Raw genomic sequence first — 27227 nt, 5'->3', positions numbered from 1 at the left:
CTTTTGAGTTGTGTGACCCTGGGCTAGTCACTGCACATCTCTTAGTCTGTATTTTTTAAAATATATATATATATATTTTATTGATTTCAGAGAGGAAGGGAGAGGGAGAGAGAGAGGAAGAGAGAGAGAGAGAGAGAGAGAGAGAGAGAGAGAGAGAAACATCAATGATGAGAGCGAACCATTGATCAGCTGCTTCCTGCTGATGGAGCCCACATCCCAGGTATGTGCCCTGACTGGGAATTGAACCGTGACCTCCAGGTTCGTAGGTCAACACTCAACCACTGAGCCACACCAGCCGGGCTCTGAGTCTGTATTCAAAATATAGTAACAATATGAATCCTGCCCTCCCCCACGGACAGACCACTGGGTGATAAATGAGATAATATGTAGGGAGTCACTGAGCACCATGGCTGTGACATCAAACACCTTGGTTTCAAAGGCGGGCTCTGCCGTGTACTGGCTGTGTGACATTGGTAAGGTTAGCTAACCTTTCTGGGCCTCTGTTTCCTTATCTGTAAAACGGGGCTAATAATAGTAACCAGCTTACAGGATGGCTGTGAGGACTAAATTGTAAGTGCAGCGAAGCGCTTGGAACAGATGGGGCCAGGCCAGAGCAAGCAGACAATAAACATTAGCGCTTGTTGTTGCAAAGGACGGATGTAAATAAGACGGGAAGACTCCAATGTGGTCTGAGTGCCATTTCCATAGCAGCAGGATCGCTGTTCGGAGACAAGGAAACCGGCTCGGCTCAGCTCTGCGGCTCAGTGTGGAGGCAGGAAGGGGCTAGCTCGCCAAGGGTCTCCTCAGGACGCAGGGAGGAAGCATTCCCCAGATGCCAGAGTGACGGAGGCCAAGGGTGCAGGACAGGATTCTGTAGAAAAGTTGGCCATTCCTGAGGGACAGGTGGGGGGAGCAAGGGAGGGCTGCAGTAGGTGACAGACTGCTGGGGACCAGTGTAGCCATGGTGATAGGAATTGGGGAGCTTGCAAAAAGACCTCTGCTGAGAGGGGGCCAGTGCAGACCGGAAACGCCCAGATACCAGGAGGGGAGCATCTGAAAGGGACAGGGGGCCCCGGTGAGAGCATGTCTAGAACCACACAAGCATGAAGCGGTTTATGTGTAAATGGTCCCTCAAGGCAGCGCCCCCATCATTACTCCACCCATTCTCCTCCAAGTTCTTTGGGAGTAAGTGACAATGATGAGTGTTCATTGCTATTCAGTTTCCAAATTTAAGTGGGCATGGGTACACAGGGGCCTAAGAGAGTGGATCATCACCCCCCTCCCCCCTCCTCACCCCCCACCCGGGACAGCAGCCCAGGTGGAAGTTGCCCAGTCTTCCCCAGTTTCCTCTGAGCTTCCAAAAGCTGTTTGAGGACTAGCAGATTCTCATGGCAGTGCCATGCGGCCCAAACTCCTGGCAATGATTTATAAAGAGCAGCTGCCACGGGCGGGGACATGCGGGCCAAGGCCAGGGAGAGTGGTCCCAGCCACAAAGCCACGTGAGGGGTGGGACCCAGGCGGCCCAGTATCTCATCGCTTCCTGAGAGTTGCTGCAGCCGGGGCTGCCTCTTCCTGAGGAAGGGCTCCAGGCAGCTGGAGGGCTGGACAGGGCCCTCTGCTGGGGTCGCTGCGACCCTGCAGCAGCCTAGACACAGGCTGGGGGGCGACTGATCTTCGTGGGGCTCCCAGGGATGAACGGAACTTCCCTCTTGCAGGGCTTCCGTTCCTTGCTCTCCTTGTGGTCTGGGACCCTTCAGGGGTGCCCTCGGTGTGGGGAGAGCAGAACAGAGGCCGGCAGGCTGCAGAAGCCTCCACAGCTCCGACCTCTGGCACCTCCCCAAGCCCCAGGGCGTATCTGTCCCCAGAAATACCCGGGCGGAGGCAGAGAGAGACCGCAACTCCCCTTTCTGGGTACCCGGTTTGTTCTCTCTTCCTAGAAACAGCCTCTCCCCTCCGGCCGAGCCCCTCCCCTCCGGCCTAGCGCCCCAGGCCTGAGCTCTAGGTCCCCACCCCGCGGGGGCGCCCACGCACCCCATCTCTGCGCCGCCAGTTCCTCCTGCAGTACCACCCAGTGTCCGCGGGGGCGCCCCGTGCTCCGCAGCGCCACCTAAGGGCCGGGCACCTCCTCCTTCCCTCCCTCCCTCCCTCCCTCCCTCTCTCCCTCTCTGCCTCCCTTCCTCCGGGGTACCCCCCGCCCCCCGCGCCCCGCTTACTCCGCAGGGACTCCCCCTCTCCGGGGTCATTCGGGCAGCGGGACCTTCCCAGCCTGGGCCAAGGGGCCGCTTTGGCGCCCGAGCCGGTTCCCCTCCCGCCTCCCTGGGGGACGCGTGAGCAGCGAGAGGCGCGGCAGGGGCGGGCACAGGGATCCGGCTCCGGCCCTGGGTAGAGGCAGAGGAGGCGAGGGCCGGCGCGGCCGGCGGAACCGGGGAGCCGGCGATCGCAGCGGCGGTGACGGCGGCGGGCGGCGCGAGAAGCCCCTGTGATTGGCACAGCCCGAGCCGGAGGAGGAGGCGAGGGGAGGGCGGAGGAGGAGGAGGAGGAGGAGGAGGAGGAAGGGGGCGAGCGCAGCGGAGGCGGCAGTGAGGAGCTGTTTCCACCTCGCCAACCCCGGCAGCACTGGGGCGGCCGCCGCGGGCCAGGGGTGGGGACAGCACTTCGCTACGCCGCGCGCACCCCCGCCGGGCCGCGGTCCTGACCCCCGGGGCGAGCGGGAAAGCGGCGGCGGCGGCGGCGGCGGCGGGAGCAGGATGCAGGGGAAGAAGCCGGGCGGCTCGTCGGGCGGCGGCCGGAGCGGCGAGCTGCAGGGGGACGAGGCGCAGAGGAACAAGAAGAAGAAAAAGAAGGTGTCCTGCTTCTCCAACATCAAAATCTTCCTGGTGTCCGAGTGCGCCCTGATGCTGGCGCAGGGCACGGTGGGCGCCTACCTGGTGAGTACCCGTGCCAACTCCGCCGCGGGGCCCCTTCCCCAGCCGCGCCTGGGCGGCCGGCTGGCACGAGGAGGGGACGGCGGGCGTGACCTCCGCCCGGCGTGGAGGTTGGCGAGTGGTGCAGAGGCGGCTGCCGGCGGAGCTGCCGGCTGGGGCTGCCGAGCGAGCCAGGAGCGGGCGGGACCGCGGATGCCGGCAGCTGCTCCTGCGGCCGGCGGGGGCTGGGGACCCGACGAGGAGAGGCTGCGGGCAGGTGGGCGGGAAGCCTTGCCTGTCCCTCTGGAAAGTGCAGCCAGAGGGAGAGTGGAGGAGCCCCCTTGGAGAGGGAGTCATCGCGGATTTCGGGTGACCTGCACTTGGGAAGAAAAGCTAGTTAGCATCCGGCGTCCTCCACTCTCCATTCCATCCGCCTGGCGAACAAATCCATTATGCATCATTTTCTCCATCCGCCAATTATGGAGGGGGGACGGGGGTAGATTTAACAGCTTAGAGGAAATGCGCCCGAGTGTGGCCTGATCCCAACAGGGCTCAGTGGGGACCCCCGCTCCGTATCCCAATAGCCATCTCTGGGCGCCTGGAACAAAGTTACCATACCTGGGAAGCAGCTGTGAGTTTGTGTAGTTCCTGCTACCCACTCTTAGACCTAAATTCCCCCCTGTTGCCTCTGGTCCACAGGAGGGTTGCATCATTTTTCGCACTGTATGTCTATTTGACTTGCCTTCTGAAAGGGGATAATGATGCTCAAAAGGCCCAGGGGTGCATAACAGAGCGGAGGAGACAGCTTGTCATGACTCAGCACTGGCAGATGCCCACTTTGCCGCTCTCTCCTGCCCCAGCGGGTGGTCCCAACTTGAGTGCCAGAGAGCCATGTCCCCACCCAGGTACAGTCCTGCCTAAACATGAGACGATTTTTCCCAGTGTTCAGTGTTAAATCATCACCTGACTATTGACCTGAAACTGGCATCAGATGTCACAGACTTCCAGTGTTCGCGAGCAAGTTTGTGGAAATAGAACTGGACAGGATTTTGGCCATTGGCTAACCACATCCAGAGAGAGAACTTTTCCCCGGGGTACCCTTCATGCCTCATTCCTGGCCACGGGTTCCAGTTCATGACGGCCAGACGCCAAGTCCCCTGGATCATTCATAAGCCACCTCTCAGGACTCCCAGCTTGCCGTCAGAGGGAAGTGTGAGCAGGCTTGGTCTGCGGGGTGGGGTAGTCAGGTATGTGGCTCTGGTAGAAGACTGTCCAAACCCGGCTCTGTTCGTGGGGAGACCAAGTTGCAAGGCTTCTGCGAATCAAGTGCGTTTCCTCTGCTCCTCGTGAGATGAAAGGCGGGTGAAGCCCTGTCCCTGGGCACCCAGGACCTGTCAGCTGCAGGGGAACCCCGTAGCCAAAGGCACATTTTGTTCTGTTTAGATTTTTGTTTTATAAGATGCACTTTTTTTTTTTTTTTTTTACCATTACTATACACAGTTGCACACAGTACCTGTGGCCTTTGGATTTTTTTGGGGGTAGGGGCAAACCATGGTTTGAGGGTCCGCTTATTAGAGGCTATTTGTTAAAATATTAAAACAGGTACCTGTATTCCTACGATGCAGATGCACGTTCATAAATATACGTGGGTCTTTGTGGTACCATATGCAAAGTATGTAATTCCTCAGCAGGTGGGTCCGTGTTTAAGAGAGGATAATTAGTGTATGCACAGCTGCCTCCAGCTGAACAGTTTGTTTGCCTCGAACCAGTTTTGTTCAATCGGGTGCAGCATTCACATGTGGCAAACGCCAACAGAACTTTTCCCACCACGAATGATCGAGGCACGGCTTAGCTTTAGCTCACAGTGATCTGTGGCTTTTAGAAAGAAATGAGGCAGGTCTCCCGTCCGGTGAGTGGCCCAAGCCCCGTTAGAAAGGGAAGCAGAGGGCTGGTGAGGGGTGGATGTATAGAGGCAGGGCTGGCACCAGGGGACAGGAAGTTGCCTTTAATCCTGTCACAGGCAAGGGGCAGCCAGAGGCATTCAGTCCATCTGGTGGGGCTTGCTGGTCCTCCCAGCCTCGGCCGGTGGAAAGCCTGGTTCAGGGGTCGGGTGACAGGAATCAACAGGTGACTGGCAGAAGGCAGATGGGGCCCATGAGTGGCCAGGCCCAGGAAGCAGACTCCATTCTGACTCCTAGGAGTGCCTACCATAAGGTGCTCGGGGCTTTGCCTTGCCTGGCTGCTCTGGCCTCTCCGCTGTCATCCGTTGGAACTTCATGAAAATAAATCGTTTGTCCGCCAGGGCTGACTGAGTCCGCTTGCTACGGGGTTTTGCTCTTCTGGGTCACTTGGGAGTGTTCATCTGTTCTGTGGCAGGTGGAATGAAAAGTTTGTTACTCCTTCAGCTATGCGAGACTTCGTTACGGATAATTTGACAGTTTACATGTCAGGATGTTTGCAGGAAGGCAAATTTCTCCCGTTTAGTCCATCGCAGGCTTGATGGTAGGTGATCACACACGCAGGGTCCGTGTGCAGGATGCGTGTCCTATGGGATCGCCGGTTCTGTGCCCGTGACATGATTTCCTACTAGATTCCAGAAGTCCACGCAGTACCTTTTATGTAGTCCTCCCAAGTGCGATGTTTTACACTTGGAGGCTTCGTTTCGGTTTTCCCTTTTCTCTCTGAAAAGACAGATTGTGCAGTGTCTTGAGTGACACAGGTGTGGTCTTCCCATCTGCAGACCTGAAACAGGAAGTAGCCTTCGATTTGAGAAGCCACTGTGAAAAGCAGGACTTTCAGTGTGTGTGTGTGTGTGTGTGTATGTGTGTGTGTGTGTTCCTTTAAGGAGCCTGCCTAGATTACTCCTGGATATGAGAAAGCCACCCATTACTAAGCTAGCCAGGGGACCAGCAACTTTTGCCTGGTGTTGGGGGTCTCTGGGGGGAGTGAAGCCCAGACTCAGTGATCATGTGGCTAAGGTATTCCGGGTGCAACCTGGGCCAGCTGTGGATTCTGAGATCTGTTCCTATTTCATATCTTTTCATTGGGAATCATGCTTTAGATCAGCCAACAGTCCCAGGGGTGTTTTCTCTTCGTCACCTAAACTGCAAAACAATCCCTCAGTGTAAGAAGAGAGACCCTCCCGTTGAGTTTGATCATCACTGTATGCGGAATAGAGAATACAAGTTAATGTTCCTTTACTTGGGTCTTCTCTCCTGGCAATGCCAGTCTGAACTCTAACCTACTGGCCGGGTTGTAACATCTGCCTGAGTCTTGGGCCTTTTGGAGAAGGCGCAGGCCTATGGGAACGGCATGCAGAGCGTTATCTCGCGTGCACTTGATGGTGTTTCGTGGAGATCCACTGAGATGCTGCACGCTGAGCGCATCGCTGCACCCAGAGGTTCGCCTGTGTTATCAAGTTACTGAGGCCTGGGGCAGATAAGGCTGCGGACAGGAAATTAAAGCCTCCGCCACCTCTGGGCAGCTGTGATCGACACCCACATTCACATGCATTTGAATTTCCTCAGGATAAAAACGTAGAAAAAAAATGCCACTTTCCTCTCTGCTCGGGGCGCACAGGTGGTCCCCGGGACCAAGGGCTGGGCATTTCCCTGTGCAGAGTTATGCAAAAACTAGGCCTGAGGTTGTGTGACCAGGCAGAGATCAATGACCCTGTCTCACCAGGTTCCGGCTCACTTGAGAGTCACTTGTTTTTTCTAGGCCCTCGAGCATCCAGTGGGCCGGCAATTACTGGGCGAGGTGAACCTGCTGGATTTTTTATTATTTTTCCTAAAGAACCATCGTTTGAAAGGTGGGTTTTGCGTCTCTAGCCCATCAGCTGACAGCTGAGAGACATTTTTGAAGCCCTTGTCAAATTGGCATGATGACTAAGGCAACTGTCTTTTACTTAATCAAATTATTTTACACACTTATGGTTTACTCAGAGTGACAAATTCCCTGCCATTTGCATAATCACTCTATAGCCCCAGGTCGTAAGAAATAAAGATTACCGTTGTTGTTTTTTTTCTTACAGCTTGGTTGAAAATGTTTACCTAATAATTATGTAGGGGAAAATATTATTTCTGAAAGTTCTTCTCAACCAGCTTTGTGTACACACCTTGGTTACTGTGCATGTATTGAATAATTGAAGAAACAGAATTAGTTGTAAAGTGAGCAAGATCTTCTTCCTGAATTTTGTAACTCTCTCCCTTTTGAGTTGGAGGAGGGTGATCCAGAGGCCTCTTCGCTATGGCAGGGCCTTGCTAATCCATTGCTCAGCATTTAAGCTCATCTTTTTTTTTTTTTTAATCCTCACCCGAAGATATTTTTCCATGGATTTTGAGGGAGAGTGGAAGGAAGAGGGAGAGCCAGAGAGAAGCATGGACGTGAGAGAGACACAGCCATTGGTTGCCTCCCGCCCCCGCCCCGGCCGTGGCCAGGGATGCCTGCTGCCGGAACAGCATTGTTCCGCATTCGCTGGATAAGTTTCCTCTGGTGATAGGCACTTGGACAAGAGGGTCTCTGGGAATTCCTCTTGCTCACGTTAAAGCAAGCTTTGAGGTGCTGGCTTGTCCAGGCACCGGATCCCCTTAGCAGACTGGCCCTGGGATCAGTGTCACGTGGCAAGCAATGATGAGCACACAGCTTCCTTCACATAGACGCAGGCCTGGACTCACGATGAGATCTGTGATGTTATTGGCTGGTGACAGAGAGAGAGCAGAGGTTGGCATTGGTCGCCGAGTCTGTGCCAGGCCTTCTGCAGAGGCGACGGGAGGGGCAAGGGCTCATGCTGAGCTGACCCTTGTCCTTGGATTCCAGAGGGCTCCCTGAGGTGCCAGGCAAGGAAGGTGCGGCCTGCCAGGTGACCGTGGGCAGGCAGGTATGCAGAAGGCGCTCACCCTTGCTGGGGTGGAAGACAGAACTGTATACATTTCTATAGCACCTCACTTCCAACTTCACGGACACAATTAACATGCACAGATATAACTGGATTTCATAACCAGATTCCTCCAACGTAGAGAAAAGGGTTGATGTTCACTTCTACTCACTTACATTGTGTACATGTAGTCTATTATACAGCCTGTACATAACTGCTTGCATTACATACTTACATACATGCCCATGTGCAGGGTCACAGAAACCAAATATTGTCTGCTGTATTTTATTTATTTATTTATTTATTTATTTATAATACCCAAGGAGTGAGGTTATTTTTTCCACATTGATATTTAGAGAGAGAGGAGTGGAGAGAGGAGAGAGAGAGAGAGAAACAGCAATGTGAGGGAGACACATCAACTGGTTGCCTCCCGCAGGCGCCCCAAACGGGGGCGGCCCTGCAACCCTTGTCTGGGAATGGAACTTGCGACCCTTAGGTGTGCGGGCCGACGCTCTAACCATTGGGAAACACGGGCCAGGGCGCTGTTACTATTCATAATGACATGGCTATACGTATTTACTGCACACATACTAAGTTTGTATTCCCAACAAGTGAAAAATACAAGTGTTTCAATCACGCTTTGATGTGGGTGTAGTGAACTGTACGCTCAAGTTGTTTCTTATTCTGCATGACCATTTTGTCTGGGAGCAAAAAAAAATTTTAAAAGGAAGAAATGAGTACCAATTGCTAATTCCCTTTATTGCTTTATTATAAGTACAGTCATCCGTTTCATCTTAAAGATGGTATAAACATTACTAGCCATGTGGGAGGGAAACCCACCTAGTCATGGTTATCTTGATCATTCATCGTCCGTGGGTACTTGGAAGTGAGTGGAGCAGGGACAGGGCAGGGACATACAGGGATGGCTGGGAAGCCCTCGGTACCTGTTGCTCTGGTCTGTGGCCACAGGGTGGAGAAGACTGAGGAGCAGTGACAAGAGTGTTGGACTTGGGTTGTGTTTGAACCTCGTCCTGCTACTTACCAGCTCCCGGTGACTTGACTTACCTGTGCCTCAGTATTCCCATCTGGAAAATGGACATAATGAGATCCTGTCTTACAGATAGTTGAGAGATTTAAATAAATGGACACGTAATAGAGGGCTTCTCATAGGTGCAGTATTCAATCAGTGTCTTAACAATGATGGCATAACCCTCCTCATTGATCTTGGCTCAGTGGAAGCCCCCGTGGGAACCTGAGGATTTGGGTGTTGGGTGAGGCCGGGGCAGTGTTTCCTAAACCAAAGATCTGGGCCCTTGCAGCTTGTTTTGTTTCTCTGGCTGAGAAGTGGCCACTTCAGGGCAGCCTGGGGCGGTAGGAGGAGGGGACTGAGGGAGGGACAGGTGTTTGGACATATGCTGCCCGCCAGGCAGCCTTGTTTGAGACGTGCGGCCTCGGAGCTCAGCCCTGGTTGCCAGGCAGGGCTCAGGTCTTTGGCCGTGCCCACTGCCTTCACCTGAGTCCTCTTGCAGTATTAGGCAGGGCCCAGCAGGCACACAAACGGGCATTTTCCTGACCTTGGTCCTTGCTGGTTTCTCTAAAGCAGAGCAAACGAACTCGGAGTACAGTCTGATTTCCCTCCCTGCGGAGTCGTCATCTCGGCTTATGGGTTATGGCGATGGTTTTGGAGTCTACCTTCTGCACAGCACCACTCTCCTCCATCTGTAGTGTTTGTGTGTTGTTGTTAATCCTCGCCCAAGGATATTTTTTCCATTGATTTTTAGAAAGAGTGGGAGGGAAGGGGAGAGACACACAGAGAGAAACATTGATTGGTTGCCTCCCACATGCGCCCAGACCAGGATCCGAGCCTGCAACCGAGGAACATGCCGTGCCCTTGACCGGAATCTAACCCGGGACCCTTCAGTCCTCGGGCCGAAACTGTCTGCTGAGCCAAACTGGCTAGGGCCCATCTGTAGCTTTGGAGGCAGCGTTGCCTCCCCAGTCTGGTCACACCTGTCCCCGGGGAAGGATGGGGGGCGACCCGGGTTCTTCCCTATGAGTCAGGTTGGGCTTCACCGAGGAAGGAAGCCTGTCAGCGTTCCAGAGGCTGGCCCTGCAGCAGCCACGGCTGTGCCGCGAGCGGCCTGGGGCGCCGGAGGCCGGGCATTCCGGTGACAACGTGGAGAAAACGGATGTTCCCCTGGATGCGGGCAGAATCCCCACAGCTGGCTGCTCCCAACTTCTCCATTTCGCTTCTTCTTTGTGGCTTTGAGCCGAGCCCTTCTGATGGAGGGGTGAGCAGCTCAGCTCTTTAGTAGAGATGACGGCATCCATCAGCTACTGCGAAAGGACTGGGCGTTCTTCTCCCAACGGGGAGTAGGACTTCGCTGACTAAGAGATAATGACAGTTGGTCACTAGAATGTCCCTGGACTTGAAACAAAAGTCTCCTTTATGACTTCACACTCACTGGAAATGTTCAAAAGCAAAAGGCAACGCAGGCTGCGACCAGCCCTGCCACTCTCACTCCCTTCCCTCCCATGGCTTCCTGTATAAATTCCCTGGCGATGATGCCTTCTGGGATGGCAGGGCCCAGGTGGCATTTTAAGTCAGAATCAAAGAGTCCTGATGGCAGCAAGGGTGCTTCTCCCCTCAGTGTTGGTTTTCGCTAGAATCTTGGCCGTGAGTGCTCCGAGGACCCGGAACCAGGCTGTGCCCGCAGACAGCTGGGCCGGCAGTGGGACCGCGGCCGCGTCGAGAGGGTGCGCACGAGGTCCGGGTTGCTGTGGCATCGGCTGGGACCACGCGAAAGCCTGCAGCGTGCTCTGTGGTCTGTCTGTGCATCTGTGTGACTGTCCATGCACATGTGAGGTTCTGTGTGATGTGGGGGCAGATTCTAATTCATCTGGCAAATTGCCTTTAATATGTATTTTTATTGATTTCAGAGAGGGAGGGACGAGAGAGAGAGAGAGGGAGAGAGAGAGAGAGAGAGAGACCAGCTGCCTCCTGCACGCCCTCTACTGGGGATCAGGCTCGCAATCCAGACATGTGCCCTGACCGGGGGAATCAAACCTTGACCTCCTGGTTCATAGGTCAACCACTGAACCATACCGGCCTGGCACAAGTTGCCCTTTAAAGGGGGCGGGTCTGTGGTAATGAACCTGGCTGTCTGGTTACCCTTGAAACCTCTCCGTGGTGGGTCTAGAGCAGAGGTTCTCAACCTGTGGGTCGTGACCCCTTTGCGGGTCGAACAACCCTTTCACAGGGGTCACCTAAGACCATCGGAAAGCACAGATATTTACATCACGATTCATTAACAGCAAAATTACAGTTATCAAGTAGCAACAAAAATAATTTTATGGGTGGGGGTCACCACAACATGAGGAACTGTATGAAAGGGTCGCGGCATTAGGAAGGTTGAGAACCACTGGTCTGGAGCCTGCGGTGGCTCTCACTTCCTAGCTACCTGAGCTCCGAGGTCCGCAGAGTTAGCAGAAATGAGAAGGAGCTGATCACATTTCCAACAAATAGTCCTAGGGATTGGAATAGAGCAGTGGGTACTCCCAGAATCGCCGCCTGCCACTCCGGCAGCGTGAGGAAGAAATGATTACTTTTGCTTTCGTTTCTGCCCGTGCAGCGTCCAGAGAGAGAGAGAGAGAGAGAGAGAGAGAGAGAGAAGTGTCCCAGAGGTGCTGTTCAATTAACGTCCATTGTGATGTGTTCCTGGGGATGGCTGCTGTCCTTGCCTCCTCCTGCTCTGGAAGAGGCTTGTGGGAAACGGGCGTGCTAGCTGTCTAATTGTTAGCCAGCCGTCCTCACCCCGCTGCTCTCCGAGCTCCGGCTGATTAGAATGAGAAATTACCACCTTGAACACAAGCGAAGTTGAAATTGGAAAGCTGCCCTCGGCTGATTATGTAAGCTCCAAAAACACTGTACCTGAAATCTTGTTGACCCTGCTAAGAATTCCTGTAATGAAGGTAGGAATTGCTAGGCAGGCCGGACCCAGATGTTTTCATTGTGTAAGATTCAATTACTGTGACGCAACCCGTGCGGTAAAGAATGGTGTTGATTAGCTATTCTCCCCATCGGCCCTGTGGGTCAGAGCTTTGTTCGACGCAGCCCCTCAGAGCACCTAGAGCCACCCCGTGGGACCCGGCGCCCGCCCCTCTTCTCTGCAGGGGCGCAGAGGCTGCCCTGGGCCTGCGGTCACGGCCACTCTCAAGGGCAGCCATCCGCTGAGGTCAGCTGGAGAGATTGCGCGTGAGATGGATCCCTTGGGACGCCCAGGAGTGCAAACGCTGTCCGTCAGGGTGGGCTCCATCTTCTGGCCGTTTCATTTTCTGGGGCGCGGCTGTGAGGGCATGTACTTGGCCTTGTTTTGTGTAACTTGCATGTGTTTCCGTGGGGTGCCCCACACGGCCCCCTGCACGGTCTCCTCCAGAGTCCCGGCCTCCGGAACTGTGGGAAAAGGCCTCACTGAGCGGCCAGGGCGAGCACAGGGCGGAGAAGACGTACAGGAAACTAGACAGTTGAAATAGATATAAAAGAGCTTCGGACAGGCCTCTCCTGTCTGTACGCAAAAAATTTAGGGCACGACTTTGCATTTAATAGGCGGCGTGTTGTGCTGGTAGATACCACGTGGGTCGCCTGGCTCCCTTGCCAGCCGAAGGGAGGCTATCTTTGGGAAACAAAGAAAAAAAACACACACAAACCCGTACATTGGCACCTTCGCTGTACCTTCGCCAGTCTGGAGGTGCATATAAATAGACCGGAAAGTCAGCAAGCACTTCTGCTGCTTTGCAGCCTGGCGTCGGTGGGAGCAGATGGGGGGTGCGTCTTGTTGCATCCGGGCTCGGGGCCGCCCGGGAGCCAGCAGCGCCGGGCTGAGCCCAGATGCAGCCCCGCGAAGCTTCTAAGCCACGTGGGTGCCAGCGATTGGCCCACAGGCAGCGTTCCCGTGTGTCCCGGTCTTAGGTCTTTTCCAACATCGAGGGGGCTCCCCCTTTCTTGCTTTTGTCTTCGGCAAAACCAGGCACAGAAGTAACTTCCCCAGATGTGCATGCCGTGTTCCCCTCACCCCCCAGCCAGCTCACACCAGCCAGCAGGTGAATCCTAGAAAAAAAAATCGCAATTTTTCTTACTCTCTTTTCAAACATTCCTCCTTTTTTTTTTTTTTTTTAATATACTCCATGTTACCTGGCTGGTGTGGCTCAGTGGTTGAACCTCGACCTATGAACCCCAAACGGTCTGAGGGTACAGAGGAACAAAAGGAAAGGAAGGAAAAGAGACACTCTTTGCCCTTTTTAGGGTTTGGGGTGGGTAGAAAGATTATGGGATGTCGGTGGGAGAGTCATTCTTAGCAGGAAGCCCTGCTTGTCCTTGACTCCTTTCTGGAAGAAGGTAACCATGTTTCTCTCAAGGGCGGCGGCGGTGGTGGGTTTACGCTGTTGCATTAATGTGTCGCTTGGAACAAGTTCTTCCTCTGTCTTGGGCATCGCTGAAGGCAGACATGGGACCGGATGATCACATCATCCGATTAAGGGAAAGGCATGTGAAAAAAGCCTGGACGTACACGTGGTGAGCATTTTGTGTGTATATATTTAGTGCGCGTGTGTAGTACATGCCCCTGTCCCTTTCACCGGGACTCCCTCCTGCCTCCTGGCCCTGCCTCCTCCCTGAAGGCCTCTTCCACTTGGTGAGACTGAAAGGGATTGTTGCCATGCCAGCCAGTCTCAGATCTGGTCCAGGTATGCGTTACGTAAGGGCCAGACATCTGCATTCTCATCTCATTCATCATCTTGTTTTTTTGGGCGGAGGCGAGAGCTGTAGGATTCTTGGAATTTCTCAGCGCAGACTCCTTTTAAAGGACTCCGCCTCGGTCTCTGCCAAACTAATTAGCTTCAACAGCTTTCGTACGCACCCTGAGTAAGGCGTATTCCTGGTCCTCGTGGAGTTCATATGTCCTAGTGGGGGAGATGGCGTGTTTGTAATTGTATTACTCGCTCATTCATGAGATGGTCTCAGGTCCCGGGACAATGTGGTCTCCTACCCTAAAATCAAAGAGTCATACCAAGGTGGGGAGGGGCGCCGGAGATGGGCCTGGGGGGTTGGGGAGGACCCATCACTTTATGTCAAGTGATTTTCTCATCCTTGGTCAGGGTAGGTCCAAGGGGACGAGAGGTCAGGCTAGTGTGGAAGGAGGTTGGCTGGGGAGAGCCTCAGTGGTGGACACCTGGGTGGAGAAGGGCAGGCTGGGAACACAGGGCCCCAGCCCCACTCGGGGGCCTGTCGGGGCTGGCACTGGGGAGTCTGCTCTAGCCAGCAGTGCGGGGGATGTTAGCACCTCTCTTGGCAAAGCTTTATGTACCCCCACCCCCAGCTTTGAAGTGGTGCCTGAAGCCACTCTGCCAGCGCGTGAGAGAGTCCACACCAGGGCACCCCCAGACGCAGCTGGGAGCAAGCCCTTTCCTAGAACACCCACCGTGCTCCCCAGGATGGGGCAGGGCAGGCGAGGGGGGCTGGGCCATCCGTGCACAATGGCACCTCTGTATTCGCCCTCTCTTTTGAGTTATCTCTGCTAGGAAAGGCCCTATCATATTTGACTGTTTGTGTGTGTGGGTTTTTTTTTTTTAAATGTTTTAGCTCGGCCTCGGATGTATCGGTTCTGGATAACTTGAAAGCTGGTAATAGAACAAGCTGTGTTCACGCACAGGAAGTGTCTCCAAGCAGAAAGTGGGCGTGCGGTTTACCGTTTGAAGATTGGACGGAGGCCATTCCAAATTCCCCTCCTGTTCCCCTTGAGAAAAAGTTGGCGACCTGCTGCGGGGGCACTCCTCCTGGGAATAGCCACGAGGGGTCCAGAGAGAGGATATGCCGTGAGCAGGGCTAACTGGCTACCGGGCCGAGGCCTCAGCGGCGTGGCTGGGAGGGTGGCGTGGGGATTTACTGAGCTGGTCGCCCTTCAGCTTCAGAGCCTGTGCCGAGGGTGAGCGGAGTCTGGCCAGGATGCCTCTGGCCTGTTGGCCGCACCTGCTGCCCGCAGATGGCTGCTCCAGGCACTGGCTGAGTCTTCCTGCCCATGGGGCCACATCACTTAGCTCTACCATTCACTTGAACTTCAAGTTTATGCTTGTGGCTTTTTATAAAAAAAATAAATATAAAGACATTATTGTTTTACTTTTTACAAAAGGAATGCACGTGTTGAAAATTTGGAAAATGCAGATAAGCATAGATACATTAAAAAAAAAACCCCCACAAAAAAAACAAAGAAGAAACATCATCCATAATGCTGTGACTTGGAGATCCACTGTCAACACTTTGGTGTGTGTCCTGTCCGTCTCTCTGGCTCTGCCCACATTCCCTCATGATTTCAAGGACAGAGGAGGAGAGGGTATGTGTTGGCTTTGTGAAGTTCAGGGCTGCTGCTTGTTAATCTTATGTGGCTTTGAGCCATGGCTTCTACCTCTCCAACTCTCTATTTCAGGCGTCCTCAAACTACGGCCCGCGGGCCACACGTGGGTGTTTTTGCCATTTTGTTTTTTAACTTCAAAATAAGATATGTGCAGTGTGCATAGGAATTTGTTCATAGTTTTTTTTTTAACTATAGTCCGGCCCTCCAACGGTCTGAGGGACAGTGAACTGGCCCCCTGTTTAAAAAGTTTGAGGACCCCTGGTCTATTTCATATCTAAGATTGGGACGGCATTTATACCAACTTCAAATGATCTTGTGAATACTAAGTGAGATAATCCATTCAATGTGCTTAGCCTGTGCCTCTCTAGTTACTACAATTGTTATTATTTATCCTCACCTGAAGATATGTTTATTGATTTTTAGAGAGAGGAAGGGAGAGAGAGAGAGAGACAGAAACATCAATGTGAGAGAGAAACATCTATTAGTTGCCTCCTGCATGTGCCCCATTGCAACCTGGGTGTGTGCCCTGACCAGGGATCGAGCCCGCCACATTTTGGTGTATGGAACAATGCTCCAATCAACTGAGGTACAAGGGCCAGAGCTAGATATACTTTTAAATATGTATGTTCTTAAAATACAGGGTAGTAACTTTAATTTACTCAAATTTAATCAAAGACCTAATTAAAACTTGAAGTCACTGTCTTCTGCCCTGGAATGTTGCTGTGGAAGAGTCCAAGGCCAGCCCTAACCGGTTTGGTTCAGTGGATATAACATTGGCCTGCGGACTGAAGGGTCCCAGGTTCGATTCCGGTCAAGGGCATGTAACTTGGTTTCAGGAGGCAGCTGATCAATGTTTCTCTCTCATCGATGTTTCTAACTCTATATGCTTCTCCCTTCCTCTCTCTAGATTATTTGTGCTTAGATAAGATGCCTGAAGAATTCCTTATTCCTTTTTGACATATAGCAGTCACCATATATATTACTGCTGCGTAATGTGTGTCATATTTTTGTGGAACTTGATGTCAACAGAGTCAATCGTTTATCATTCTCAAGAGAATTTTTTATTATTTTCTCTTTGAACACTATCTTGGTTTTGTACAGTGAGTTCGCTGCTGTATGAACCTGTTATCTGTATGTTGGATTGTCTTTGAACTCCATAGTTATTTGCTTTGATTACTTTAATTTTTAGCTTTCCTCTAGTCAGTCAGTTGATTTGAAGCCATCTTTCTTTAGTTCTCTGTAGATTCTATGTTATAAACTAGAGGCCCGATGCACGAAATTCATGCAAGGGCCTCGGCCCTCGCAGTGCCGGCTTCGTCTGGAAGGATGTCCTGAAGGACATCTGGAAGGTCATTCGGCTGTCTGGTCTAATTAGCATATTACACTTTTATTATTATAGATTACTTCTCTAATGTTTATTTTATTCCCCAGTTTATTTCTTTAGGTTGGCAATTTCATTCTGTTTCTTTTTTTGTTGTTAATATTGCCTTTGGATTCCCAACTTACCAAACTCATATTCATATTAAGATCTGTGGCTCAAAGACCTTTTGGGGGGCAAAGCTCCTTTTCTTGGGTTATGATGTCTTTTAGGCTGACTTCTTTGTCTTTGATGCAATGCTTCATTTTTTTCCTTCCTCCAGGAGTCTGTATTTGAAGTTGCCGTGCCTTTTTGCTTGCTTTTTCCCCATTTGTTTTTGCTGGAGGAGTCTGCCGGGTCATTGTTCAGCCCGTGGGTGATTTCTTGATATGAAGCTTCTCTTTATCTCCCCTTTACCGCCAAGCTCAAATTCGAAGGCTGGAGTTTTGCTTCTCTCCATGCTTTCTGTGGCCTGAAGACATACAGAGGAGCAGGACGAGCTGAGCTGTAGCAGGTGGTGGAGAGGGAGCTGGCTATGGCTGGTCTCGGCCAGAAGATGCGGAGTTGGCGATGTGTGCTTCTGAGATCATGGAAAGGTCCTTTTTGGTGGGTTCAGACTTCCTGGGTGGGGGCACCCAGGTGCTCCTGCCCCAGATCAGCCCGGCTTTCCCTGAAAGCCTTTCCGTGCTTGAGGCTGAGGCGATCAGCACCATGGTTCGTGGCCTCCGTTTCCTCTTCCTCCCCAGTGGGCATCCTCATTGTTCCCCTCAGGAGAGAGCAGGAGGTGGGTAGCTGCTCAAGGCTGCTTCCCCCTGAGCTGGTAATACTAATGGAAGCTCCCGGGAGTGTTACTCATTCACTGGCTCATCTCCCTGGGGGTGGAGCTTAGCGACTCCACCGTCCACCTGCTTTGCGTTCGAACCTTCCTTTACTCTTTTTAGCGGCAGCCCTTGAATTTCAATTTCACGACACTGGGTGTGTTCATTTTCTTGCCTGTTTTTGACCGGTGGCTATTTAATTTCAGCTTCAAAATTCTTTTAGTCAAGTTTTGGAAGAGTGAGGCTCTGCATGGAGGTTTGTAGCATTTTATTGGAGACGTACCCAGCAGCATTTTCAAGGATTGCATAATATTCTGCTGTATTCTATTCTATTTCACTATCCTAGTTTTGTATGGCAGGCTGTTGTCAGCATTTTGCTCATATAAATGTACATTTCTCATTACTTTTCTGTTTTGATTTTCAGAATTCTAAAATAGGATGATGATTTTAAAAGGGCTGGTCACCAGTGTAGATGTAGGCATTTTTGACGGTCTTATGTGTGCCAGGAAGTACATAAATGGTCTGATTAGACCAGGGGTCCTCAAACGTTTTAAACAGGGGGCCAGTTCACTGTCCCTCAGACCGTTGGAGGGCCGGACTATAGTTTTAAAAAAACTATGAACAAATTCCTATGCACACTGCACATATCTTATTTTGAAGTAAAAAAAAAAAAGGCAAAAACACCCGCATGTGACCCGCGGGCCGTAGTTTGAGGACGCCTGGATTAGACTCTCACAACAATCCTGTGAAGGAAATGCCATTATTTCTTTTTTTAAAAATATAGTTTTATTGATTTCAGAGAGGAAGGGAGAGGGGGAGAGAGAGATAGAAACATGAGTGATGAAAGAGAATCATCGATCGACTGCCTCTTGCATGCTGCCTACTGGGGACTGAGCCCGCAACCTGGGCATGTGCCCTGACTGGATGGAACCTTCCTGACGCTCCTCAGGCTGATGCTCTACCCATTGAGCCAAACCAGCTAGGGAAACGCCATTATTTCAGTGTACAGAGAAGGAAACTAGGGCTCTCAGACGTAAACTTGCCCACTCTGTTTCGATCCCGGGTATCAGTTTTATCTTGCTCTAAGATCCCCTCTCGTTCCTCAGACCACACGTCCTGAAGTCACAGCTGAATTGAATGTTGATGCATGTTTGGTGTTTTGATATCGTCTTAACACGTTACTACTTGTGAGCGAACGCTCTTCTTTGTCTTGTTTTTTAACTGAGACAGAAGCTAACGAATGCTGAGCACGACTTCATTGCGGCCAGAGAACCATGTTATCTGTTCTTTCCTCCCGTGAGTGTAAAAGGGCATTTGCAGGTTTTGTGAATTTCATTTTCTCTGAAAATGAACCTCCGTGTGTTCACAGGGCTCCTGCTCTAGGCATGTTGTTACCTGCATGTTCAGCCCTCAACTGCCTTCTCGCTCGGAACAACCAGCCACTCAAAAACAAGGGCCATTATGTAATAACTCAGCCATAACAGCCCTTGCAAAATTACAGACTGCTCCATGCCAGTATGAGCAAACACTCTAATGAATGCCCGCTTCCTCCACAAATGGGCATTTAGGAAAACCTGGCTACAAAATTACATGTACCTTATTCGAAAAGTATTCCACAGGCCTTACCAAGAATTTGGATATTTATTTAAAGACTCCTGTTTGGGTCTCGGTTTTACCATCCACAACATAAACGGGCCCAGTGCTGTCTCATGTGTGTGGAATGTTTAGTGGCTCCTGGTGTTGTCATGGATATGTCATCTCAGCCTTCAGGAGCCCTGAGAGGTAGGTGGGGCATTTTCACCCCACCATTCTTTTTCCCCACCTTTATTTTATTTTATTTTTAAAATACATTTTTTTAAATTGATTTCAGAGAGGAAGGGAGAGGGAGAGAGAGAGAGAGAAACATCAAAGATGAGACAGAATCATTGATTGGCTGCCTCCTGCATGCCCCCCACTGGGAATTGAGCCCACAGCTTGGGCATGTGCCCTGACAGGAATTGAACCAGTGACCTCTTGGTGCATGGGACGACGCTCAACCACTGATCCATACCGGCCGGGCAACAGTAGAATTGAGAGGTGGTGACAGAGACCAGATGGCCGGCAGAGCCTAGAATCTTTAGTATCTGATACGGAAGAAAAAGTTGCAGATCCCTTTCCTAGCAAATTAAAGAGTTCTGAGAGTTGTGGCCTCTGATCCAGGGCTCCTGGCTCCCCGGATAAGGTGCTGGTGCCTCGTATGAATTCCTGCCTTCACTGTACTCCCAGGGATGGCATTCCCAACCCTCCAGCCTTATCTTCCCAGAGCCCAAGGCCGACTCCTTCCCCTGGGTCAGTGGTCGGCAAACTGCGGCTCGCGAGCCACATGCGGCTCTTTGGCCCCTTGAGTGTGGCTCTTCCACAAAATACCACGGCCTGGGCGAGTCTATTTTGAAGAAGTGGCGTTAGGAGAAGTTTAAGTTTAAAAAATGTGGCTCTCCAAAGAAATTTCAATCGTTGTACTGTTGATATTTGGCTCTGTGGACTCATGAGTTTGCCGACCACTGCCCTGGGTGGTCTCCCCGGCTGGTCTCCGCTGCGGCCTGGGAACAGGAGGCAGATGCGCTCACAGACGCGCTCAGCTGGTAACCGGTGCTTCTCACGGCCCCAGACTGGAGACCTTCCCGTGCTTGTGGGTCTTCCCTGGCAGCCGGCGGGTGGGACAGGCCTGCCTGTGTTTGCACAGCCCCTTCCAGATGGCCCTGCAGGAGCTCCCGTGAGCTGCCCCGTGAGGACCCGGGCCCTGGCGGCGGGGGTGAGCGGCAGAATCGCAGGGGGTGCCCTCTATTCATGTCCCTGGCCCACGAACACTGTGCCAGCTCATTACAGATATTTGACTTTTGCCAGTATGTGTGGGGTCCTGCTGCCTGCCCACACGGAACCGCTTCAACTCCACCGAGCGGGTGGCCTCATGTCCGCGCGTCCCCTCCGCATTGGGACAGAAGCAGACCGCTTTCTTAAAGGCCTTTTCTCCGTTGTGTGGCTGGTAGCCCTTGATTTATGTCCTGGTCTTTAAGATACTGTCTATTGATCCGAGGCATTACATTTAAATCTGCTGCAGAAGAATCCGTTCCTTTTCATTTTTATGTTGTCTCCTAACCACTTAAATAGCTATTTAATGTTTTAATTAATTTGGCATGAAGCCTCTGGAAATGATGATGGCAGTTCTCATATATATAGTTTAATTCGGATATCAACGCCTGTTTCCTCTCTCTCCCTTAAAAAAATGTAAGATGTCGCCCAGCCGGCGGGGCTCAGTGGATTAGCATGGACCTATGAACCAGGAGGTCACAGTTTGATTCCTGGTCAGGCTACCTGCCTGGGTTGTGGGCTCGATCCCCAATGGGGGGGCGTGCAGGAGGCAGCTGATCAATGATTCTCTCTCATCATTGATGTTTCTCTCTCTCTCTCTCTCCCTTCCTCTCTGAAGTCAATATAAATGTATTTTTAAAAAATGTGGTGAAACCTGTAGAAAGAGGTGTTTTAGGAAGGCAGCTGCTCAGTGAGCCTGAGAGCAGTTGGAGACCATAGTCTGGTCTGAGACGCTGCTGGAGGCCAGTTGGGGCCACACAGGCGCCCACAGGGGGAAGCGTGCCAGCTCAGAGCTTCCCCGAAACTCGGAAATCCATGCTGATAAAATGGGGCGGCATGGAGCAGCCCAGAAATGAAACCACCATCCTGGAGAGCTTCATCAGGGCAGTCGGGGGCACGTCCCCCGGGCTCCACCATCCAGATGACGTCCTCGTCCCTGGTGACAGCCAGCGGGCAGCAGAAGCAAGTAGCTCATCGTGTGTGTTTACGGGACTCGGCGTCATCTTGCGGTCTCTAAATATTGGCTTTCACCGCACAGAGACTAAACAGTGGAACTTCTCGGAGCTTCTCTGAAGAATGTGACATGTCAAGCATGACATTTTGACAGGGACAGATCAAACACTCTGCGATGTTTTAAAACCAGACCCTAGTTTTGTGTCAGATCATCCCGGATCGTTACCTTCTAGCCGCCTTCGTTGCAACTCCGAGCATGGATTTTCCTGTTCAGAAAAAGTCTCCGTTCACCAGCATCCACACATTGAAATACCGACAGTAACCTCAAGGGTACCCACGCTTCACCCGCAAGGCCACCTGCTGAGCGAGAGGAATGTTGCATTGCGTGTAGATGAACATCATTTGTTTCTTCATTCAGGAAGTAAGAATTGAGGCTCCCTCGTTTCCCCTCTACCCATTTTCTCCATTTCCCTCTTGTGAGCAGTCGCATTCTTCCTACCTGGCATTCACATATTCCTGAAAAAGCGCTTCTCCGTTAGGCATAATGACAACATCACTGTAAAATAGAGTATGAGACGTTTGAAAATCAGCCTGCGATCCGTACCTGTGTGTTGAATAGGCGTTTTTCCCCCGCATGCATTGAATCGGGCAGCCATGTCTCCGAAGGTGGTGGGTAATTTGATCGGCCACTGTTATATAGATGCTCTGTTAGCATAAGGCTTCTGCTAAAATATTTACTACTTGTCCCTGAGCTGGCGCCCCACGAGGCAGGTGCAGCCCCACTTACACAGTGATGTGCTTTGTTTCTACCACTTATTTTGTCTGCCCCCCCTCCCCCTTTTTAAAGCCACCATCTGCATTTTCCACTTTGAAGTACATTAGTTACTATGGAAACAGTGATATCATTGGTGGGGGTGAGGTTAGTAACATCTACAAGGACAGTTTAAAACCATTGTATTTATTGGTTTGAAATTTATACCACTCTTGGGGCAAATTGTGAGTCTGCTTGAGAGAGTGGTGTGCTTATGCTGTGCGATGATAGCCAGCATGATGCGTGTGCATGTAACAAAAATTAGCGTTTGAGTGTTTTTTAAGTTGCAAACGAAAATATATGCCTGATCATTAAGAAAAAAATACAAAGCAAAGGAAAAGGAAGGTGGGGGTTAACATAATTGTTTCAACTGCCCGGGGCTCATAGTTACTGAGGATGCATAGATAGAGTTCTCTGTGTACGTGTGGTTTTTATAAGTAACTAGAGGCCTGGTGCACGAAATGCAGATGCATAGATAGAGTTCTCTGTGTACGTGTGGTTTTTATAAGTAACTAGAGGCCCGGTGCATGAAATTCGTGCACAGGGGTAGGGTGGTGGTCCCTCAGCCCAGCCCTGTGGAATGGGGCCTAAATCGGCAACATCCCTCTCACAATTTGGGATTGCTGGCTCCTAACCACTCACTTGCCTGCCTACCTGATCACCCCTAACCACTCTACCTGCCTGCCTGATTGCCCCTAACCACTTGCCTGCCTGCCTGATCACCCCTAACTGCCTCTGCTTGCCGGCCTGATCGCCCCTTAACTGGTCCCCTGCTGGCCTGGTTGCACCTAACTGCCCCCCTGCCAGCCTGGTTGCCCCCTAACTGCCCTCCTGCTGGCCTGATCACCCTCTAACTGCTCCCCTGCTGGCCTGCCTGATCGCCCCTAACCACTCTACTTGCCTGCCTGATTGCCCCTAACTGCCTCTGCTTGCCATCCTGATCACCCCCTAACTGGTCCCCTGCCGGCCTGGTTGCCCCCTAACTGCCCCCCTGCTGGCCTGGTTGCCCCCTAACTGTCTGGAAGGAAGTCAGATGTCGGTCGACCCAATGTAATTAGCATATTACCCTTTTATTAGTATAGATGGTCCATTTTTCTCCGATGAAAACACTGTTATAGGACAGGTCTTTGGCTTCCTGAGTGACACCCGCGTTCCAGGCAGTGGTTGATTCATTTTCATGTGCACCTGAACTCTTAACAAGATCCCTAAGAGGTGAGGGAGGGATCCAAGTCCCTGGGAATTGAGCAGCCTGTGCCCTCGGCCCACAAGGGAAACAGATGTGTGTGCCTTTGGCCCAGACTCTCGGAGATGCTTTTCTTAGCCTAAGCCATGTGATTACTTTGCCTGGCAATCTCCTTGTCATGCTTGAGTGGGGTAACCCTGGCCCCTCCCCTCAACCCCCACCTCCCCCTCCCTGGCCAAGTCAGGTGCCCTACTTTTGGGGTCTCTTTTGCAGCTGACCCTGATCATAACCCAAAACCCTTAAGATCAGTGCCTTGAAGGATGGTTGCCTCTCACTGGGGAGTTTGGTTCCAAAGAAGCGGAGAGACTAACACTGTGTGGGTGGGGTATTACCCAAGGACATTCCTCGGTTGCCTGGAAGGTAACCAGTACATTCAGGGCTCATGCTGTTAAACTGAAATCCCGGGGAAGGTCACTGAGACACGTGTACAAGGAGAGGGCCCGTGAGGTCTGGTGAGGACGGAAGTTCATGTCTGCCTCTCACACACACGTGCAGGCCCCGCCTTTACCGAGTGGGACGGGGGCACACCATTCCCGCTCTTGGAATCGTGTGTTGTTGAAGCGCTGCATTTGCTTACCTTCGTGTTCCCAGCTCCCAGTCCAGGGCTGAGCGCCGGGGTGGTGGCGTTCGGGAAGCGTTTGCTAAACGAATGAATGAACGAGCCCGCAGAAAGATGTGACATTTACTAACCCGGGACAGAAAGGGGCATCTCCACCTCCCACTCCCAGAGCCACCGCGCGTGACTTTTCAGCCCACTCTGATTTGACTGAGCACGTGCAAAAAAGGATAACTCCACCAAAACCAGTCAGTTCTGGGCTAGAAAAAACTAGAAACTTGTTTGCCATTTATCCCAAGGAGCTGTGATAAATATCACGCTGTTCTTTAAGACGTTGTCGGGCTGCGCTCTGGGTGCCTGGTGAGTAAGGGAACAGCGGATGGGCCGCCAGCCACGGTGTGGTCCAGGCCGGCGCCGGCCCTGTAAACAGAGAGACTAGAGGCGAGGCCCTGGGAAGGAGCCATGAGCTGCAGCCGGTCGGATTCCAGGCGCGCTATCAGCTCATCTTAAATCCGCAGGTTGCCAAATGCTTGGAGACCGGTTTTAATAAAATAACTCCCCCTCCTCCCCTCCTCCCCCCTCCCCCTTTTTTTTTTTTTACAGTTGGCAGGATGTGGTCTTGGTTTCACTTTCACCAGGTGCCTGGACGCGTGGTTTGGGAAGTCTGCTTATCTTGACGGTGAAAAGAGAAACTTGGTGCCGGGACCCTGGAATCCCCTTTCTGTTTTGCCTTTTATGTCCGTCGACTGAGGCTCTGGGGGGAATGGCAGGAACTTAGGCTTCTCAGCGCAAGGAACGCCCGCCCTTTTGGGATCCGAATGCCCAGTCTCCGCCTGCCCCTCCTGCTTCCGATACTGGGGCTTGCGATGAAGGGACGCCTCGCTCGGCTTACGGGGACTTTTAGAAACCGCCACACAGTCAACATTCTGTCCCTTAGAATTTCCTCACCCAGGGCAGTCATTTCTGGAGGGATTCCCCTTCTGACTTATTTGCTTTTTTTTTCCTGCCATTACATCCCTTTAACGTTGCTGTTGATGATAAATTCCAAGTTGTGATTTGTATCTCGTAATAATTACTGGTACTAGGACGGTTCTTTCACAATTATTCATACTCCCCACAATTATTTCTTGTGTTTTACTGGTTTGTGTTTAGAAACTTTGGTTCCAAGTATGTGTTGTTGGATTTTTGGGGAGGTTCCAAGTATTTATTTATTTTTGTGGTTAATCTTCACCCAAGGATATTTTTCTGTTGATTTTTAGAGAGAGTGGAAGGGAGGGAGAGAGAAACATCAATGGGGGAGAGACACATCCATTGGTTGCCTCCCACACGTGCCCGGGCCAGGGCCTGGGATCAAGCCTCCAAACCGAGGTACGTGCCCTTGACTGGAATTTGAACCTGGGACCCTTCAGTTTTCAGGCTGATGCTCTATCCACTGAGCCAGACTGGCCAGGGCTGAGCTAACTCTTCTTCTCAGCTGGAAAGCTCATCTCCTGTGCTTCTCTTTTAATAAAGATTTACTTTGCAGCCCTCCCCCCTTCGTTCTCCCATCAGGCCAGGTCTGCCTCCCATGGGCCCTGACTCACCATCCCTGCCCTGGGTCAGGATCTGTCTTCCCTGTGGGACGAGTGTGTGAAGTCCTCCAGCGCCTCCTGCCCAGGAGCTCTGCGTGACTGTGAACTTGGACCGTGAACTTGGGGATTTGCCTCCTTAGGCTTTGTCCTTCCAAAGAGCGATGTCACAGGCAGGCTCCCAGCATCCTTTGTTTCGCAGCGTGACCATATTTGTGTGCTAAGTCGTCCTGGTGCAAGGATGCATTCCGCGCCCTCTGCTCTGTGGCTTTGTTCTCAGGACCTCACACCCCACTGCCTCAGATTGTCTAGCTTACCTCCAGACAAGAATTAGGACGAGGTGTGATGGTGCTTTCCGATTCTCTCTAAAGGTTGTGAGGATAAGGGATGGTGGGTATTTAATGAGCCCCCGCAGATGGCAGGTGCTGACAACAGCTGACATCCTTCATTTCTAACCCGGCAGTTATGGATTCTCATTCAGAGCCCGGAGCATGGAGGGCAGGACCCCGCTCACAGCTGCCATTGTGGTTGAGGGGAGAAGGACAGGGTTTCTGCGTGTGTCCGTGGGGCGGCCATGTCTCGCTTTCCCAGTGGGCTCCTTGCGGGTGTATGGCCCTTTATGAGAAGGCTCAGGAGGCAGATGTCCTTATCTCTGTCACGCGCCCACTTTCTTGGCTCTGGCTTACAGACCGGCTCAGAAATGCTTTGGAGCCCGGCCAGTGTGGCTCAGTGGTTGAGCGTCAGCCTATGAACCAGGAGGTCACGGTTCAATTCCAGTCAGGGCACATGCCTGGGTTGCAGGCTCGATCCCCAGTAGTGGGGCGTGCAGGAGGCAGCCAATCAATGATTCTCTCTCATCATCGAGGTTTCTGTCTCTGTCTCCCTCTCCCTTCCTCTCTCTGAAATCAATAGTAAAAAAAAAAGAAATGCCTTTGAATTCATAAACAGAACAGGGCACAGACTGATGTTATTTTGTTTAATTCCTCAGTATTCCTTTTTCTCGTTTAGAATATTGTCATCCCTTTCCCTTCCCCCTCCCTCCACCATTGTCCTCAGAGTGCAAGATGGCTTGAGCCATTACCTGAGTGTGTTTGGCCATCCACGCGCCCCTGCCTCATCCCGTTCCCCCTGCCACAACCCTAAGGCTTTTTAAGATCCTCTTGTCCCGCCCGGCTGAGACCGCAGTGGCAAACCCCGCACCCCTCCGCTGGCCGCACTGTCCCCCGCCCAGTGACATGGTACCGCCCGAGTACACGGAGCTCTGCGGCAGCTGCTGCCACACAATGCTCATTCTCATCTTGGCGCCTCGGAATGGCCTGGCAGCTCCGGCCACTTAGAGGCCCAGCTGGTGCCCGGTTGCTGGGTCACCCTGCAGAGGTGACGTGCCACTTCGGACTCATAAACAGGTTTTAATCCTTGGGCCTTCTGAGGGCCTGCTGCTCTCACCTCGTCTGCTGACTGTCTCGTGATGAAAGGCGTGAGAGGCGGCCACGCGGTTTAATGAAACCGGGCGGGATGCCGCTGCCGGGGGTTTTCAATAGCGTCCTGCCTCCCGAGCTGTGTGCCCTGCACAAGTGGCTTCATCTCTCTGAGCCTCTCCTTCCGCGTCTCGGAATTGGAGGCAGTAATTCCCGTGCCACGCAGATTGCGCCAGGACTTAATGAGACGCTGTTTGTGGAGAGCGCCTCTTCCAGGCCTTGGCAAGCCAAGGGGCCCGGCAGATAATTAACTTGCTTCCTTTTCTCAGCACCGAGGGTCCCAGGCAGGAGAAGAAAAGGCCAAATAAACTTCAAGACACGCTGCTTCGCTCCGAGCGCTTGGCAGGTTTCAGATACGCTTAAGCCCAAGTAAAAGAACTTTAATTACGCCCTCGTTTGCGGTTTGGTTT

General features: G+C 52.2%; 1 protein-coding gene across 4 annotated transcripts in view; it reads left to right on the top strand.

Moving 5' to 3' along the window:
* The first annotated feature begins 2553 nt into the window (after window positions 1-2553).
* SLCO3A1 (solute carrier organic anion transporter family member 3A1) overlaps window positions 2554-27227 on the top strand; it is a 207994-nt gene continuing 183320 nt past the window's right edge. For all 4 annotated transcript variants that reach the window (XM_054713286.1, XM_008156470.3, XM_028132591.2 and 1 more), the window contains exon 1: window positions 2554-2927. In XM_054713286.1, coding sequence (XP_054569261.1) covers window positions 2748-2927 — 180 coding nt within the window. In that variant the 5' untranslated portion in view covers window positions 2554-2747. The remainder of the gene's footprint in view (window positions 2928-27227) is intronic.

The sequence above is a fragment of the Eptesicus fuscus genome, chromosome 25 (genome assembly GCF_027574615.1).
Source record: "Eptesicus fuscus isolate TK198812 chromosome 25, DD_ASM_mEF_20220401, whole genome shotgun sequence".
Classification (NCBI taxonomy): Eukaryota; Metazoa; Chordata; class Mammalia; order Chiroptera; family Vespertilionidae; genus Eptesicus; species Eptesicus fuscus.
This window is presented reverse-complemented; position numbering and strand designations above follow the sequence as displayed.